General features: G+C 44.5%; 3 protein-coding genes across 3 annotated transcripts in view; 2 read left to right on the top strand and 1 right to left on the bottom strand.

The window, feature by feature from the left end:
* igsf21a (immunoglobin superfamily, member 21a) overlaps positions 1-4,133 on the top strand; it is a gene marked incomplete at its 5' end in the record, with an annotated part of 183,815 nt that extends 179,682 nt beyond the window's left edge. Inside the window, one exon of the mRNA XM_079266188.1 lies at positions 3,446-4,133. Within this exon, the coding sequence (XP_079122314.1) occupies positions 3,446-3,522 (77 nt within the window). The 3' untranslated portion in view covers positions 3,523-4,133. The remainder of the gene's footprint in view (positions 1-3,445) is intronic.
* A 3,033-nt stretch (positions 4,134-7,166) lies between these two features.
* Positions 7,167-10,249, top strand: klhdc7a (kelch domain containing 7A). Its single transcript, XM_079265480.1, has one exon. It carries the CDS (start codon positions 7,231-7,233, stop codon positions 9,532-9,534), a length of 2,304 nt encoding a protein of 767 aa, XP_079121606.1. The 5' UTR covers positions 7,167-7,230; the 3' UTR covers positions 9,535-10,249.
* Positions 10,250-11,330: 1,081 nt separating this feature from the next.
* On the bottom strand, positions 11,331-13,080 carry cfap107 (cilia and flagella associated protein 107; the record flags this gene model as incomplete). Its single annotated transcript, XM_079296629.1, has 4 exons — positions 11,331-11,629; positions 11,873-12,035; positions 12,386-12,496; positions 12,970-13,080. 4 exons carry the CDS (start codon positions 13,078-13,080, stop codon positions 11,331-11,333), a joined length of 684 nt encoding a protein of 227 aa, XP_079152755.1.
* Positions 13,081-13,229: the final 149 nt, after the last annotated feature.

The raw sequence follows: 13,229 nt of genomic DNA, 5'->3' as shown, positions 1-13,229 counted from the left end.
TCTTTCAGTCTCTCCTCTCCTCCACTTTGACTTTTCATACTCACTTTCTGTCTCCCAATGCAAGCCTCTCTTTCCTTTTCATTCATTTCTGGTTGCTCTTTTTTTCACCGCCCTTATTTCCCTCTCCCTCACGTCTCTTTGCCTTCAATCATATTTATAATTCTTACTTTCCCTCTTCAGCCTAGTTTACAATCTCTGATTTAGATGCAGGCACACATGCCTTATGGTCAGTGCAGATTATGCTGTAATGTAAAAAAAGACAAAATTCTGGCGAAACGGACACATTTGGAAGGAACCAAGACTGAAATGAGAGTGGCGACTCCACAGAAATAGCAATCAGAGTTTAGATGGTCTGAGAAAAACTAAATGAACCATAAGAGGAGGCTCTATAACAGCTCATGTATAAGTTTATGGAAGCTTCATTTCCACCAAGCTCGATAACTGGCTATAAAATAGAAGCATGTCTAGGTCAGTCCACCTACGTATGCATTTATTAATTATTAATCAAAGAAACCTCAATGTTACTTTGTAAAATACACCAATGATGTGCACTAAATGCAGATTGTTACTTATGTGTCACGCAGCAATTAAACGCCAGTATTGTAATAGTTTTTGAGCTGTTGTTGATGAACTGGAAAATGAATTTGAATGTTATGGTTTCATAGTGCAATAATCCCTTGTGCATGTATGCGACGCCCATGTTTGTCCCAGCATACAGTGAGAACAGCTTCCCAAGCAGATGGCATGCGAGCGGTCTTTTAGCCGAGCCGCCCCAGTCAGAGGAGATATGAACCGTCTCGTAGTCTGACATTGGCTTCATTCTTTTTATCACTTTTCCTGCTTCCTACTCCAAAAAAAAGCATCTTATCATGTGTCTCTCGTCCTCCCCCACACTCTAGTTATCTGTCCCGCTTCCTTCTGCTTCTTGTTTTCCTCCTCTCTCTCTTTCCCCACCTTGCCTGCTCGTCGTATCGTTGGGATGCAAATCTGAAAATGCAAATGCTATGGTAAGCGCGGGAGCAGGTGTGTCACAGCAAGGACAGAATCAGGTCAGCATGGATGCGCAGACATGCCTTGCATGCAAGTCAAATTGGTGTACAACATGGCCCCGAGAGGTCACCCCACATGTGCCTAGTCGCATAATTGAGGACTAAAATGTGACATGTTTTCTGCCGCAGAGTACCTGTCAGCCTAGGCTGGTGGAAGCATCAAAAGTGTGGGGTTGTGACGTTATTGTGGGCACAGTGCATCATCTTGGCTGAGACACGGCCGTGCAATCACAAAAAGAAATTGATTACAACAAACAAAGTCTCAACTTATGGACTTTGCATACATTGACCCAAAAAATGAACAGTACAATACAAGCCAGGAGCGATAATTAAGTGATCACATCTGTCATTATTAACAGCGCCAAATCCTCTGATGAACAGAGGTCAGATCAGAGGCAGCGACCAGACTGGTAGGAGTGCAAACAGCTGTGTCATAGCCGCGGCTAACTTTTCACATGCAAAAGGGAAGTGTTGTGTTTTCAGCGACTGAGGTTGAGACATACTTTGTTAAAAAGGGCACGTTGCCTCTGAAATGAGTCCCAGTTGAAATTCAGGTTGGCAGAAATGCACTGAGGTCTGAGCCAAAGACCTGAAGGGAAACAGATGGCTGGGCGACTTGCATCTCTGATTGTATCATGGAAGGGGACCTCGGATGATGATCTTGTGGTTGGATGAGCCCATTGCAGAATGAGATGAAGTACTTATCGAGAAGATCTAGTTGTTGTTTTTTTGTTTCGTCAGACTGGAGTGGAATATGTTATGTATGACATGTCAAGATTATGGAGTTCTATGGAGATTTACGTTTATTATGGAGTCAATAATAAACAATCCCAACAAACATATGATCCAAATTTTTAACGCAGCCTGGTCACACGCTCAGGGGTGTCAAATCCAGACACTTAGGCAGTGTCCCTACGACCCTTTAGCGCCTGTATGAGACGTACATAGTATAAGAGCAGGAAAGTCCGTAAAGCCTGGGAGGGAATAGTGGTGAATGGGTCAAACAAAGACAGGACTTTTACTCAGCAGACCGGCAATTCGTGTCCCGTGTGAAACGTAAAGTTGAGGGATTTTTTTACTGATTGGGTTATGTCACCTGACGTTATGCGTACTTGTTTTAAGCCAAACCATGATGTTTTTTGTCATCCTAACTAAAGAGCTGTCTTACCTTAACCACATTTTTACAACGCTTACTATGCACAAAGCTTCTGCTTCAAGATACTACGCAAAAAGATCCTGGGGGCTTCTGCCCAAGCAGCAAAATATGAACAGTCGGGATGAGATTCTGCTGTTTTATGATCCAATTAATGATTCAATCAGTGTTTCTCAGGGAACAATATTTGACTTACAAGACTGAATTACAGGGTCTAACCACTACCAGATCCAAATTTGACTCTACTGAGTCAGGCCCACACTTACCTCGTCCCAATCTTGGCACAATCTGAACAAACGATTGGTTATATCATGTCACATGTCACAACTTTCCTCCCACAGAAGCTCCAGTTTCACAGTCCTCTATGTAAGTTGCCCACGAGGGAGCTACAGAAAACAATAGATGCATAAAGCTGCTGTCTCTGTTCTCATTCTATAATCGAGTCTGCCTGCTGTGGGCCATAGAACAACAAGTCCAACGCGTAAAAATATCGGTCCATTTTTATCTGAGGATTCTTCAAATATTGGGAAAGAAAAGCCATTTTTGTGTTTGTCGAAACTGCACCAAAGGTAACGTGGGGATATCTTTGGGTGTAGTGCTATCCCTATAGATGTCGACATTCTCCCGGATCCATATTCTTCATATATATTTACAATACATCTATATTTTGTCATACTGATTGTCCATGATTGTATTGTCTATTGCCTGTCTGTCCGTCCTGGGACAGGGATATTTTTTTCAGATTTTTGGAGGCTTTTTTGTAATCTGTATTTGGAGTCTGCTGTACATTTTCTAAAGTCCTTTGAGCTAATTTATCATATAGGGCATTGACGTGATTGTTTATTATTGTGTACTTCAAAGAACCCCATAGAGAAAAAAATTCAAATTATCATCTATTTGACTCTAAATGGGACCATAATATACTCAATGAACATCTTGCTGTATTGAAGAAGACTTGAAACTAGCTATTGAGACCATCAACTCATGTTTACAATGTTTACTGAGGTAATAAGTCTAAAGTAGGGTCATTTTCTTATAGACTTCTATACGATCAGACTTATTTTCAGAGTCGCCCCCTGCTGGCAATGAATCACAGTCATTGAATTTGAACAGGGTTACTACGAGTCATGAAAATTGGGAATAATATATTAAAACACTGTTTTGGAAATATGATTTGCTGATTGATGAAAAGAAGAATGGGGAAGTGTGTCTCTGTCTTATTGACTGTTTCTTTGATTTGTAGATGGAGCTTCACGCGTGGACATGCTCGGGCTAACGTGGATGGCACTTGTCCTCACAGTGACAGCGGAACTGACGTGAAACCTCTCATCCGAGACACTCTCACCCTGACACGTACACACACATACTTGCCCTTCTTACACAACATCCACACATGCACACAGAAACTGACACACACCCACAAACCCTGCAAGCCTTCTCCAGTCATCAACAGGCTCTCCATGCGTCAGTCGATCAGGAAACAGTGCCATCTCAGGATGGTGCTCCACTGTTTGTTTTTTTTGTAATGAAATAATAACCAAGATAATGATATCAAAAGAACAACATGATGCACATGACAATAACCAGCCCCTATATAGCCCTGCCCATTTACACCCTTTTTTGTTTCCTGTCCCACGTCTGCCTGTTGATCAATAAAATCTGATGAGTTGAAATGGAAAAAGAAAAAAAAAAAGCATTTGGATTTTATTTTGTTGAGTCAAGATGTCATTGGTGTTGACTGAAATGTGAGAAGTGGAACTGGCTGGATATGCGCCACCATATCAACCACACCCATCTGTTACATGTCCTGGGATGCACCTGATTAGCAACAAGCTGATAAACCACGGGGGAACAAACACAGATGCTCCAAGAGAACTTCTTTTCCTTTTTTTCTGATGGCGCGGAATGTAGAAAAGGATTCAAATGCATTAAGAAACTAGAAAAAAAAATCTCCTTTTTGAGTGTATTTTGTGTACATCAGTGTAAATATTGAAAATAATTGAAGAGGTTATATGGGTGGTGGTGGTGAGGGATGGTTGCTGATATAGCTGGAGTTTACACTTCTCCACCTTTGTTTGTACTTCATTCAACACTGTTCTCAGAGATCATTCTTGGCTAAAAGGACAGAAACAACAACAAAGCCTTTCTGTTTCTCATTTGGGCTTTTTATATCTAGCAGTTCTCCAATGACATTTAAAAAAAAAAAATCAAACATATGTCTGTTGTTTTGGGGTTGTGGTGCATGTGACGTTTGAAGATTCTCCTTTTAGTGTGTTGCAATTGACAGCACTGCAACTCATTGTCACTGGCCTGTAATCCAGTTATTCACTTGTGACATACTATCTTAAGTGACCTACATTGTGTACAATGCGTAACTCTTACCCGGACATCTACAGTACTAGTGGGATCATCCTAGCCACCATTCCAGGGAGGTGCTCACTCGAGGCAGCGTGTGTAAACAGGGTTGTTGCATTTGTTTCATTTCACCTGTATTAAAATGGAGAGATGATAAAACGTACCAGCCTTGACTTTACTTATACCACTGTGTTTGACATGTTCAGCAGTAGATGTGCATCCTCCAGTCACCTCTGATTCCTGCTACAGGTAACATACAGTATCTAATATTGCTCTTGGCTGCACATCTAGATTATTGCAGGGATTGTTTACAATCTCATTTGATAGTAATCTCCCCATATGACGGAAATTTGAAGGGCAGTCTGCCTAAAGACAGAGACTGTGTATACCTGTTCAATTACAGGCAAACTCCAAAGCTGACTTTGTTTCAGATATTTCTTATTGTACTGTCCCAACATGGCTTTTGAAGGAGATTCTGGCATTGCTGGGAACCCTTTCCAGTTTGTACTCTCTCCCACACAGTGAAGGGCGGCTTAGTGCGGAATAATCCTGCATTTTTTGGACCTCACAAGAATTGCATTTTAAGCTATTCTAAGGACACAACGCGTATTGAGGGATTAATCTTTAAATCAGGTAGGAGGTAAGAGGGGAGATTTCTAAAGCTTAGTCGAACAGAAAGGGTAGACCTTTCCGTTTGGGATATCGCCTCACCTTTCCAAAGTACAATCCATATTCCTGCATTCTGGAGATGAGATAGCACAAACTTTATTAAGAGTCAGTCATATGCGCTTTGAATTATTTGTTTTTATTTTTTCAGTGAGGGAAGCAAAAGGCGCAAATCCGTGTCCTACCTACAGTATAGCATCTTAACTCAGCTGTCAAAAGAGCTCCATCGCCATTTCTGAATGCATTAGAGAGTGCAAATTGTCTTTATGTAATCATCATACCAACAGAAAAAGGGCATCATAACTTTGTGTGTGTATGTGTGTGTATTACAAATGTCCGCAAGTTAATAGTAAGTATAAACATTTAATGTAACTAAAAATTCATACAATTTATTCAAAGCTGTCCTGGACCAGAAACATCTGACAGGCAATACATATGACCCTTTTAAATATATGCCCTTGCATATTCTTTAACTTCCTGTTCAAGCCATCATCGTGAAGCGTTTAATTATTCCCCTTGGTAGTAATGGTCCTTAATTATAGGGACATCAATGTAAAAACAAGAGCAAGCCTGTGTGCACACATAAAGAAATAGTTCTGCTTGCCCATCATCATAAATCAATGGTGTTCAGGTTTATTTCTGAAAAGGTTGGATGAATCTGACGGATAAAGTCCATGACGAATTGATGACTCGTGAAATGGGATGGTCAGAAAATATGAACCTTTATTTTTTACTACATTACTATTCTCTATAGGTATACAGGGACAGAAAAACACAAAGTTTCTATACTTGTTCAGTCAATGGCACAAGCAAGAAGAGGTGAAAGTTCCACACAGCAATGCACACGACTGACTGTCATGTATTATTCTTTCACAGCAGTGTAAGTAGTTCACCTGAGCTGGGAGCAATGGCGAGGATAAGAAGCAGCCTCTTTGGAACCATCTGTGAATTATTCAGTTCTCAACCATGCCTGCTGAATCCGGTTTCCTTTATGTCATCTGCAGGCTTGGCTATCGGATGTCCAAACAATGCCCATGTCAGCTGGGACACCTGACACGCCCTCTGAGTGCTGCTAAAATAAACACTATTCTGCTGTTGACCGCAGACTCGCTCAAGTGTGTTATCAGCAACACATGACAGCCTGACGCAGGCGACTGAGAGACACGGATCCCATGTGACAGAGATGTATGTTTAGCATGTGGAAATGAATGACACTGTCAGGTTTCTCTGTAGACGCTCTTTCCATCTGGCTCAGACGGTTCTCTGTGTTATTAACAGTCCTATGTGTTTATAAAACCAAGTGACTGCCAGTTTATTGTTCGACAGCAAGCTTCAGCTTATTTTCGGAGAGATTCATCGAGCATCTGGCACAGAAAAGGACCTTTGATCTGTGGCATGGCTGTGCAAACAGATGTATCCTGGTTATTAAGTATTTGATAAATGTCACCTATCATAACTCCACACCCCTTATTCAAACCATGTCTTCCTCCTGCAGATCACAGCCGTGTGTTACAGACAGTTAAGAAATGTGATCTGTCATGATGGTTTTACAGACATTTTCAGAAATTGATCGAATAAAGTATGACCTGAGCCACTCCTGTTTGCTTAAACACGGAGAAAAAGATGAGCTGACAACAACATAACTCAAACAAAGTTAGAATTAGCGTGTGCTCAGAATAAGAGTGCGGTTTTGGAAGAGTTTGGGGGAGTTAACAAACAGCATAACCAAATATTGATCTATGAGGTATTTACATACTGTGTGTATGGTTATTGGATCCGGCATCTAACTTGCCACAGGAGGTGCATGACCAATGCTCCGCCTCTGCAGAGCCAGGGATGCAAATAGTACCTCGACAGGTATCATTTTACACTTGATCCTTTGGCAAAGAGGCACAGTCATCAGATCACGGCAGCTCCTTCCCAAAGAAAACCAGACAGCATGCCCTCGTCAACTGAGACGCATTGACAAGAACATTCAATAGGATCAGTCAACCGATCGTCACCACCATGAGTGCTGCAGCGTTGCCAATTGTGGAGCTTTTGGGAGTCCAACTAGACATGGAGCTGGTGTTGAAACTGAGTCTCTCTGTGGCTGCGGTGCTGCTGGTTGCATGGGCATACAGGTTCTACAGCTCCAGGGAAGCAGCGGAAATTCAGCTCTGCGTCAAAGGCAACAAAGAGCCAGAGAAAGCAACCTGCCAAAACTGCAAGAGGACACTACCATGTCGAAGCACACCAAAACATGACACCGATGATGGGGGAAAACGACCCGGACCCTCGGACACAGACTCAGCAACCGATGACCTGACATCTGACAACTCCAAGGAAACGGCAGCGGAAGCCTGTCCATGCCAAGCTGAAAAGAACGAGGATGCATTTAGTATGTCATATAGAACCCGTGATGTCAGCATGAAAGGAGAGAAACTCTCTTCTCAGGAGCAGGCACAGGTTGCCACCAGTAATATTTCAGTTGGATCTACTTTGAACTTTCCTCATCCAACTGAGAGTGGGATGGCCAGTGCAACGGGGCGCCGCTCCCCTCGCTTTTTTCAGAAGCTGGAGGGCAGTGTGGGTGTGGGCAGGGAGTTAAGGCAGGACTTGGAGCACCAGGGGGCCTACTCCAGCTTCCTCTCCAAGGCAGAGATCAAAGTAGAGGATGCAAACGTTGTGCTGGAGGGAACGGGAGACCAGATTGTGCGTGGAAAGATATATGATTGCTATGTTGAGTCTTCCTCTCACTCTATAACAGACTCGAACACCGTTCCGAGTCAGTATCACAGGACCTCTGATTCACAGCCTGTGGAAATTGGAAGTCGTGGCAGCAGCCTCAATGAGCCCCTATCCTCTCTAAGCCCCATCATCATGCGTGATCTGGTTTTACCACAAAGCCCCGTTGAGGATCCCTCCTCGCTGGGAAGCCTCAACCCGAGGCACCCCGCAAGGCCTGTACTCCTACGCAAGGAGAGCTATCTGTCTGCAACAGAGCAGTCTGAGCTTTCCATCCCCTCTCTAAATACAAGAGTCTCAACTCCAAACTCCAAACTCCAAACTCGCTCTGTGGCCCCAACCAGCAATGAGTCCATCCCTCACTCAACAGACAGCGAAGGCTTTAACGTGGGAGAGGAGGAAGATGTAAAGACTAAAACAGCATTTTTACACCCTCCGGCAAAAACTCTCGACGGCACAGATTCGGAAAGCTTGAAGAATAAACTTGATCTGGGTAACTGTTTGGAGACGCTGTGTCTGGCCAAGAAACATGGCCAGACCTCTGTGCAGCAAGCAGCCCTGGGAGTCATGTCAGACAACTACCTCCAGGTGCTCAGGGACCCCAACCTGTATGGGCGGCTCATGGCTGATGAGCGGGAGAAAATCCAGAAGCAGAGGATGAGAGGGAGAAGGTTTGTCATGGTGGCAGATATGGACCCTCAAGACTGTGCGAGGAACACAGGCGAGCAGACACCGGAGACAGGGCAGAGGAGGACGTCCAGTGCGGTGTACTGTTATGATGACTACAAAGACGCCTGGCATATACTCTGCCTGATCCCACAGGAGGTCATCTCTAAAGCCTGTGCCATGTGCACAATGGATAACTACTTGTTTGTGGCAGTGGGCTGCCAAGGCACCGAGAGGGAAATGACACCCTCAAAGCGAGTGTTTTGCTACAATCCTTTGACATCAATTTGGAAGGAGATCAGTCCTATGAATGAAGCCAGGCCCAGCTGCAAACTGGCAGCACTGGAGGGCTACATCTACGCCATCGGAGGGGAGTGCCTCTCCTCTGTGGAGCGCTACGACCCGCGATTGGACAGATGGACGTTCGTGGCTCCACTGCCTAATGATACATTTGCTGTGGCACATCACGTCACAGTGAGCAGGGGAGAGCTTTTTGTCTCTGGGGGAACTCTTAGATATATGCTGCTGCGCTACAGCCCCAAAACCAACAGCTGGAAGCCAAGTCTGTTGGTAGGCAGCAAAGACAGAACTGCAGATATCATAGCTGTGGGGAGATTTCTGTATCGGTTTGAGGTCAACCCCCTGCTGGGTGTCAGCGTGTACCGTTTCCACACGGTGGCTCGAATGTGGTACGAGTGCGGCTCCAAAAGGCTTCAGCGCTGCCCCGCATTCCAGTGTGTCATGTTGGACGGCACGATCTATTGTATCAGCCGGCAGTTCACCATGATGTTCGAGGCGGATGAGATCTCCCCAGGTTTCAAAGATGAGAATATGAGTGTCCTCACTGCAGTGAAGGGAATACCTTTCCCTTTTGTCCTTTCACTCCCTGATAAGGAACCTCGACACACCAGCGTGTGAAGGAGGATTCAGTTTTCCATTAATGATAAGATTAGGTGGTGATGGAGTATCCCCAACAAGAGCTTCATGCTTTACGTGACGTTTCTTGTTGACTGAGTGGGTTTTGCTGTATGCTTGACTCAGCCCCAAATGTTACTGCAAAACTGTAATCACTGTGTTGTCTGTTCTCTGTGGTGTTATTAAGATAACCTTTCCACAAAGCCACAAAGCTTCTATTTGCTACTGTCTTGAATTGGGTGTGGTACAAAAAAATGTGTGTTCGTTATGTCACGGCCCCTGGCAGTAGATGCAAAGTATCAGACTCCTAATGGTCGCCAAACTACTGTTTGCTTAGATATACGGATGAGCCGCCGTGTAAATTGTTTGCTTCTTTGATTTGCCACTCCCTCCTGCCATTGAGTTAGTTTTATATCATCCTAGCTGCTTAACCTCTTTAGATCATTTATAAATAAGACTTGGAGTAAATGAGCTCATTCGACTCCAACACATTTCAGAGATTGAGCAATATGGTGGTAATCTATCACTGTGTAGGGCACACATATAACTTACACAGTGGCCTGGATACAATGCAATTGTCTACAGTTGCTCTTTAAATATGACAAGATGTAAATGGGTTTGTCATACAATACAAATAGCTGGGCTTCTGAAAGCATTTGTCACTACTTTTGAAAAGACTTGCTGTTATTTTGGGGATTTTAGGTACCGGTACTCTCCTTTGGAGGCCAGAAAGAAGTGTATTTGTTTTAATCTTGACTGAGCAAAGTCTTTGACCGTGTACCTACTAAATATATTTGTTTTGATATCTGTTGTTTCATAAACATCAAAGAAATAAATGAGTGTCATTCATTGCATATTAATCAACACAGGTGTTAAACCAAATGTCTATTCTATATCTATGTCTACAAAGAATGCTACAAGTAATCATTTCGAAGTTCATCACTCGTCAAGTTTGTCATTGTAATGCTGAGGACTTTTAAAGACACAGACAAGTTCAAGAGAGTGACGTGCTGCTATAGCGCCATCATGTGGCTCACAGGGCAAACTCAACAGGGCTTTGGGTAAGACATGTTAAGCTCTCGACTTCCCACAGCACCGAGGCGATGCCTTGCATGTCACCTCAGTGGAGTGACTCGCTAGCTAAACGGTGGGTGAGACAGAGGGCTTCAGCTGCACGGGAAGACAGCAGGCAGGCGGGGGGGAAGGGAGGCAGACGCAGATGGTTGACCATCAAACATAAGCGTCTTTGACTCTCCCTAATTAAACACTTTGATCCCCTGTAACAAAACACCAAATGGAACAGGAGATAAGACACTTCACTTCAGATGTTGCCTGGGATGACTCATGGCCTCTGGTTTGCCTCAATACCCAGGTCAGTTCTGGCATCGACACTTGATTTATTTGTTTACAGGTAACAGCTCATTCGGAGTTCACATATCAAGGGTGTAGAGACTAGAGAGTGATAATATGCATGTAATTATCCTCTGGAAGGGCGGACGTAATTTATAGCCCCTTCCTTTCTCTGTCTTGCAAACAATCACACATGTGTATCCATATGCATATATAAACACTGCAACTCACCACACAACAAACAGTAAATTCACAGCAGTCCTCACAGCGACATTATGAGTATCATGCTTCATTTTTTAAATTCCTTTTGATTTCCCAAACGGTTTGGTCTGTTCATTTTTTTTTCTCTCTCTCATGTCGCTGACTAATACTAAAGAGAAAACACACAGCAACACACAGCAACACCAAAAAAAATGACAAAGAAATGACCAAACAGCATGTGAGGCAATTCATGAGCCGCATTGTTGTCTCTGGGCCTGTTGTGATTGTGGAAGTTGACTCAAACAGATATCTGGGATTTGTGGTAGTGACCGCCGCCTCAGATCCAGGTCCTTGTTGGTGTGATTGGCTGCATGGAGGTGGCTGGAGAGCATCCGCGGAGCCCTGGCAAGGCGGCTCTGGCAGAAGGCGCTAAGTGGGTGCCTCTGGTATGCTGACCTGTACACTGTCAGCGATGGGAGGAGTGACTGCTGCGTTTCCAAACGCAAATGCTCTGTGTACTGCCGCGGGCCGGAGCTGGTTGGAAGGGCTATAAAGGCACACAGAAGAGAAAGTTAACGGTCATGTTACTGCAACCATTAATTACACTGGTGACTGATTTGGAACAATAAAAGGCATCTGGGGCCACCGACATTTAAATATTCATGAGCACAACTGCTGATGTGTTATGTCCATACAAAATGAAATACTCTGAAGTATGTTTACTCTGCGCTGGTGCCGGGATGGTTTGATATGCAATTCGCCATGTATAATAATACCATATGATAATTACCGGAAATTGGCCGTTCAGACCTCTGAAGCTGCCTTGTCAAGCTGTCCGGACGCCAGGGCCGGGTGTTGGTCTGCTCACGCGGGTAGCGCTCTTCATAGTGCGTGACCAAGTAATGAGAGGACGGTGGGCCATTGTGGGCAAATAGCAGCTTGGATGGAAGCCCCTGGAATTCGATGCACATTAGTCTCAACACGGCCTGCATGTATTGGCCTTCACTGGATTAAGATACGAAGGGCATGGCCTGCTCTTTAACAATAAGCCTCAAGAGGTTTAACATGTGACAGCAGAAAATGACACGAACTAGCCTTTTAAGTGCCCAGTAGGACTGATGATTTTACACATTTTTCATGACTGCTGAGTCCAACCAGAAACTTGTTTTATCACAAGCCATTATCTTGGCTGTCAATATTAAGCAGAAGTGGCCACAATCTAGAGAAGAAAGCCCTGACTTGCAGGGTCGTGACAGGCATTCTATTGGTGTTAATGGCGTGAATGAGCAGTTAAAAGGTTGACCTCAGCTCTCAGCAGGGCAGATCTCCGCTCAGAGGCGTCTGGCTTGAAGTCCCAGTGGGGCCGGTGGTCTACACGACTGGTGCTGTTGGCTGTCTGTGGCTCCCGAGTGAACTGCGGCTGACATAATAAACAGACGTCGCAAACAGGAGAGTGTGTGTGTGTGGGGGGGGGGGGGGGGTGTATACAGGGACATGTGCAATGAGCCCAGTGCAATGATCAGCAAAAGCTCACGCTTCACATTCGATCCACACTGTTGTACAGTGTTTCTAAAGTCATTTCTCCTCTCAGATCCTGAACCAGCACCCCGTGGCCGAACCTCACGTCGATCCAATTAGTCTCCAGCTCTGGCCTCTCCCAGCAGGAGGCTGTGCTGAGGTAGCTGAACTGAGGCTGCCTAATCACTTTGCTATAGATTCGACTACCAACAGAGGTGCTGCAAAACCCTTGGCAGGCTGCCACTGGAAGAAAAGGCTTCAGATAGCCTGTGTTCTCACATTCAATTGAAGATGTATGCTTGAATCAGAACATATTATTGTGACACTCGCACAAAAGCGAAATAGACAATAAGCAGACAAAAGGCCTACCTGAAGTCTTTCTTCCGCCCAGTTGCCTAAAAGCACTTTGTTTGAATACTTCTGCTCTATCCTCCAGCCGGGTTGGGCCCATTTATCCTTTGCCGTCCCTGTTTGGTGCATGCTTTACCTGGTGTCAAACGCACCTTACCGGGGAGCTATGAAGTCCTGTTAGAACATGGTTAGCTGAAACAGATAGCGTGTAGGTGCGTTCACCTGGTCCCATCATGGCAAAGGCAGTGGAGGGGAAATAGAAGAGCTCTGTTGCTATG

Source organism: Melanostigma gelatinosum, assembly GCF_949748355.1.
Source record: "Melanostigma gelatinosum genome assembly, chromosome: 3".
In the NCBI taxonomy this organism is placed as follows: Eukaryota; Metazoa; Chordata; class Actinopteri; order Perciformes; family Zoarcidae; genus Melanostigma; species Melanostigma gelatinosum.
Note: the sequence above shows the minus strand (reverse complement) of the source record. Positions and strands in the feature narration are given on the sequence as shown.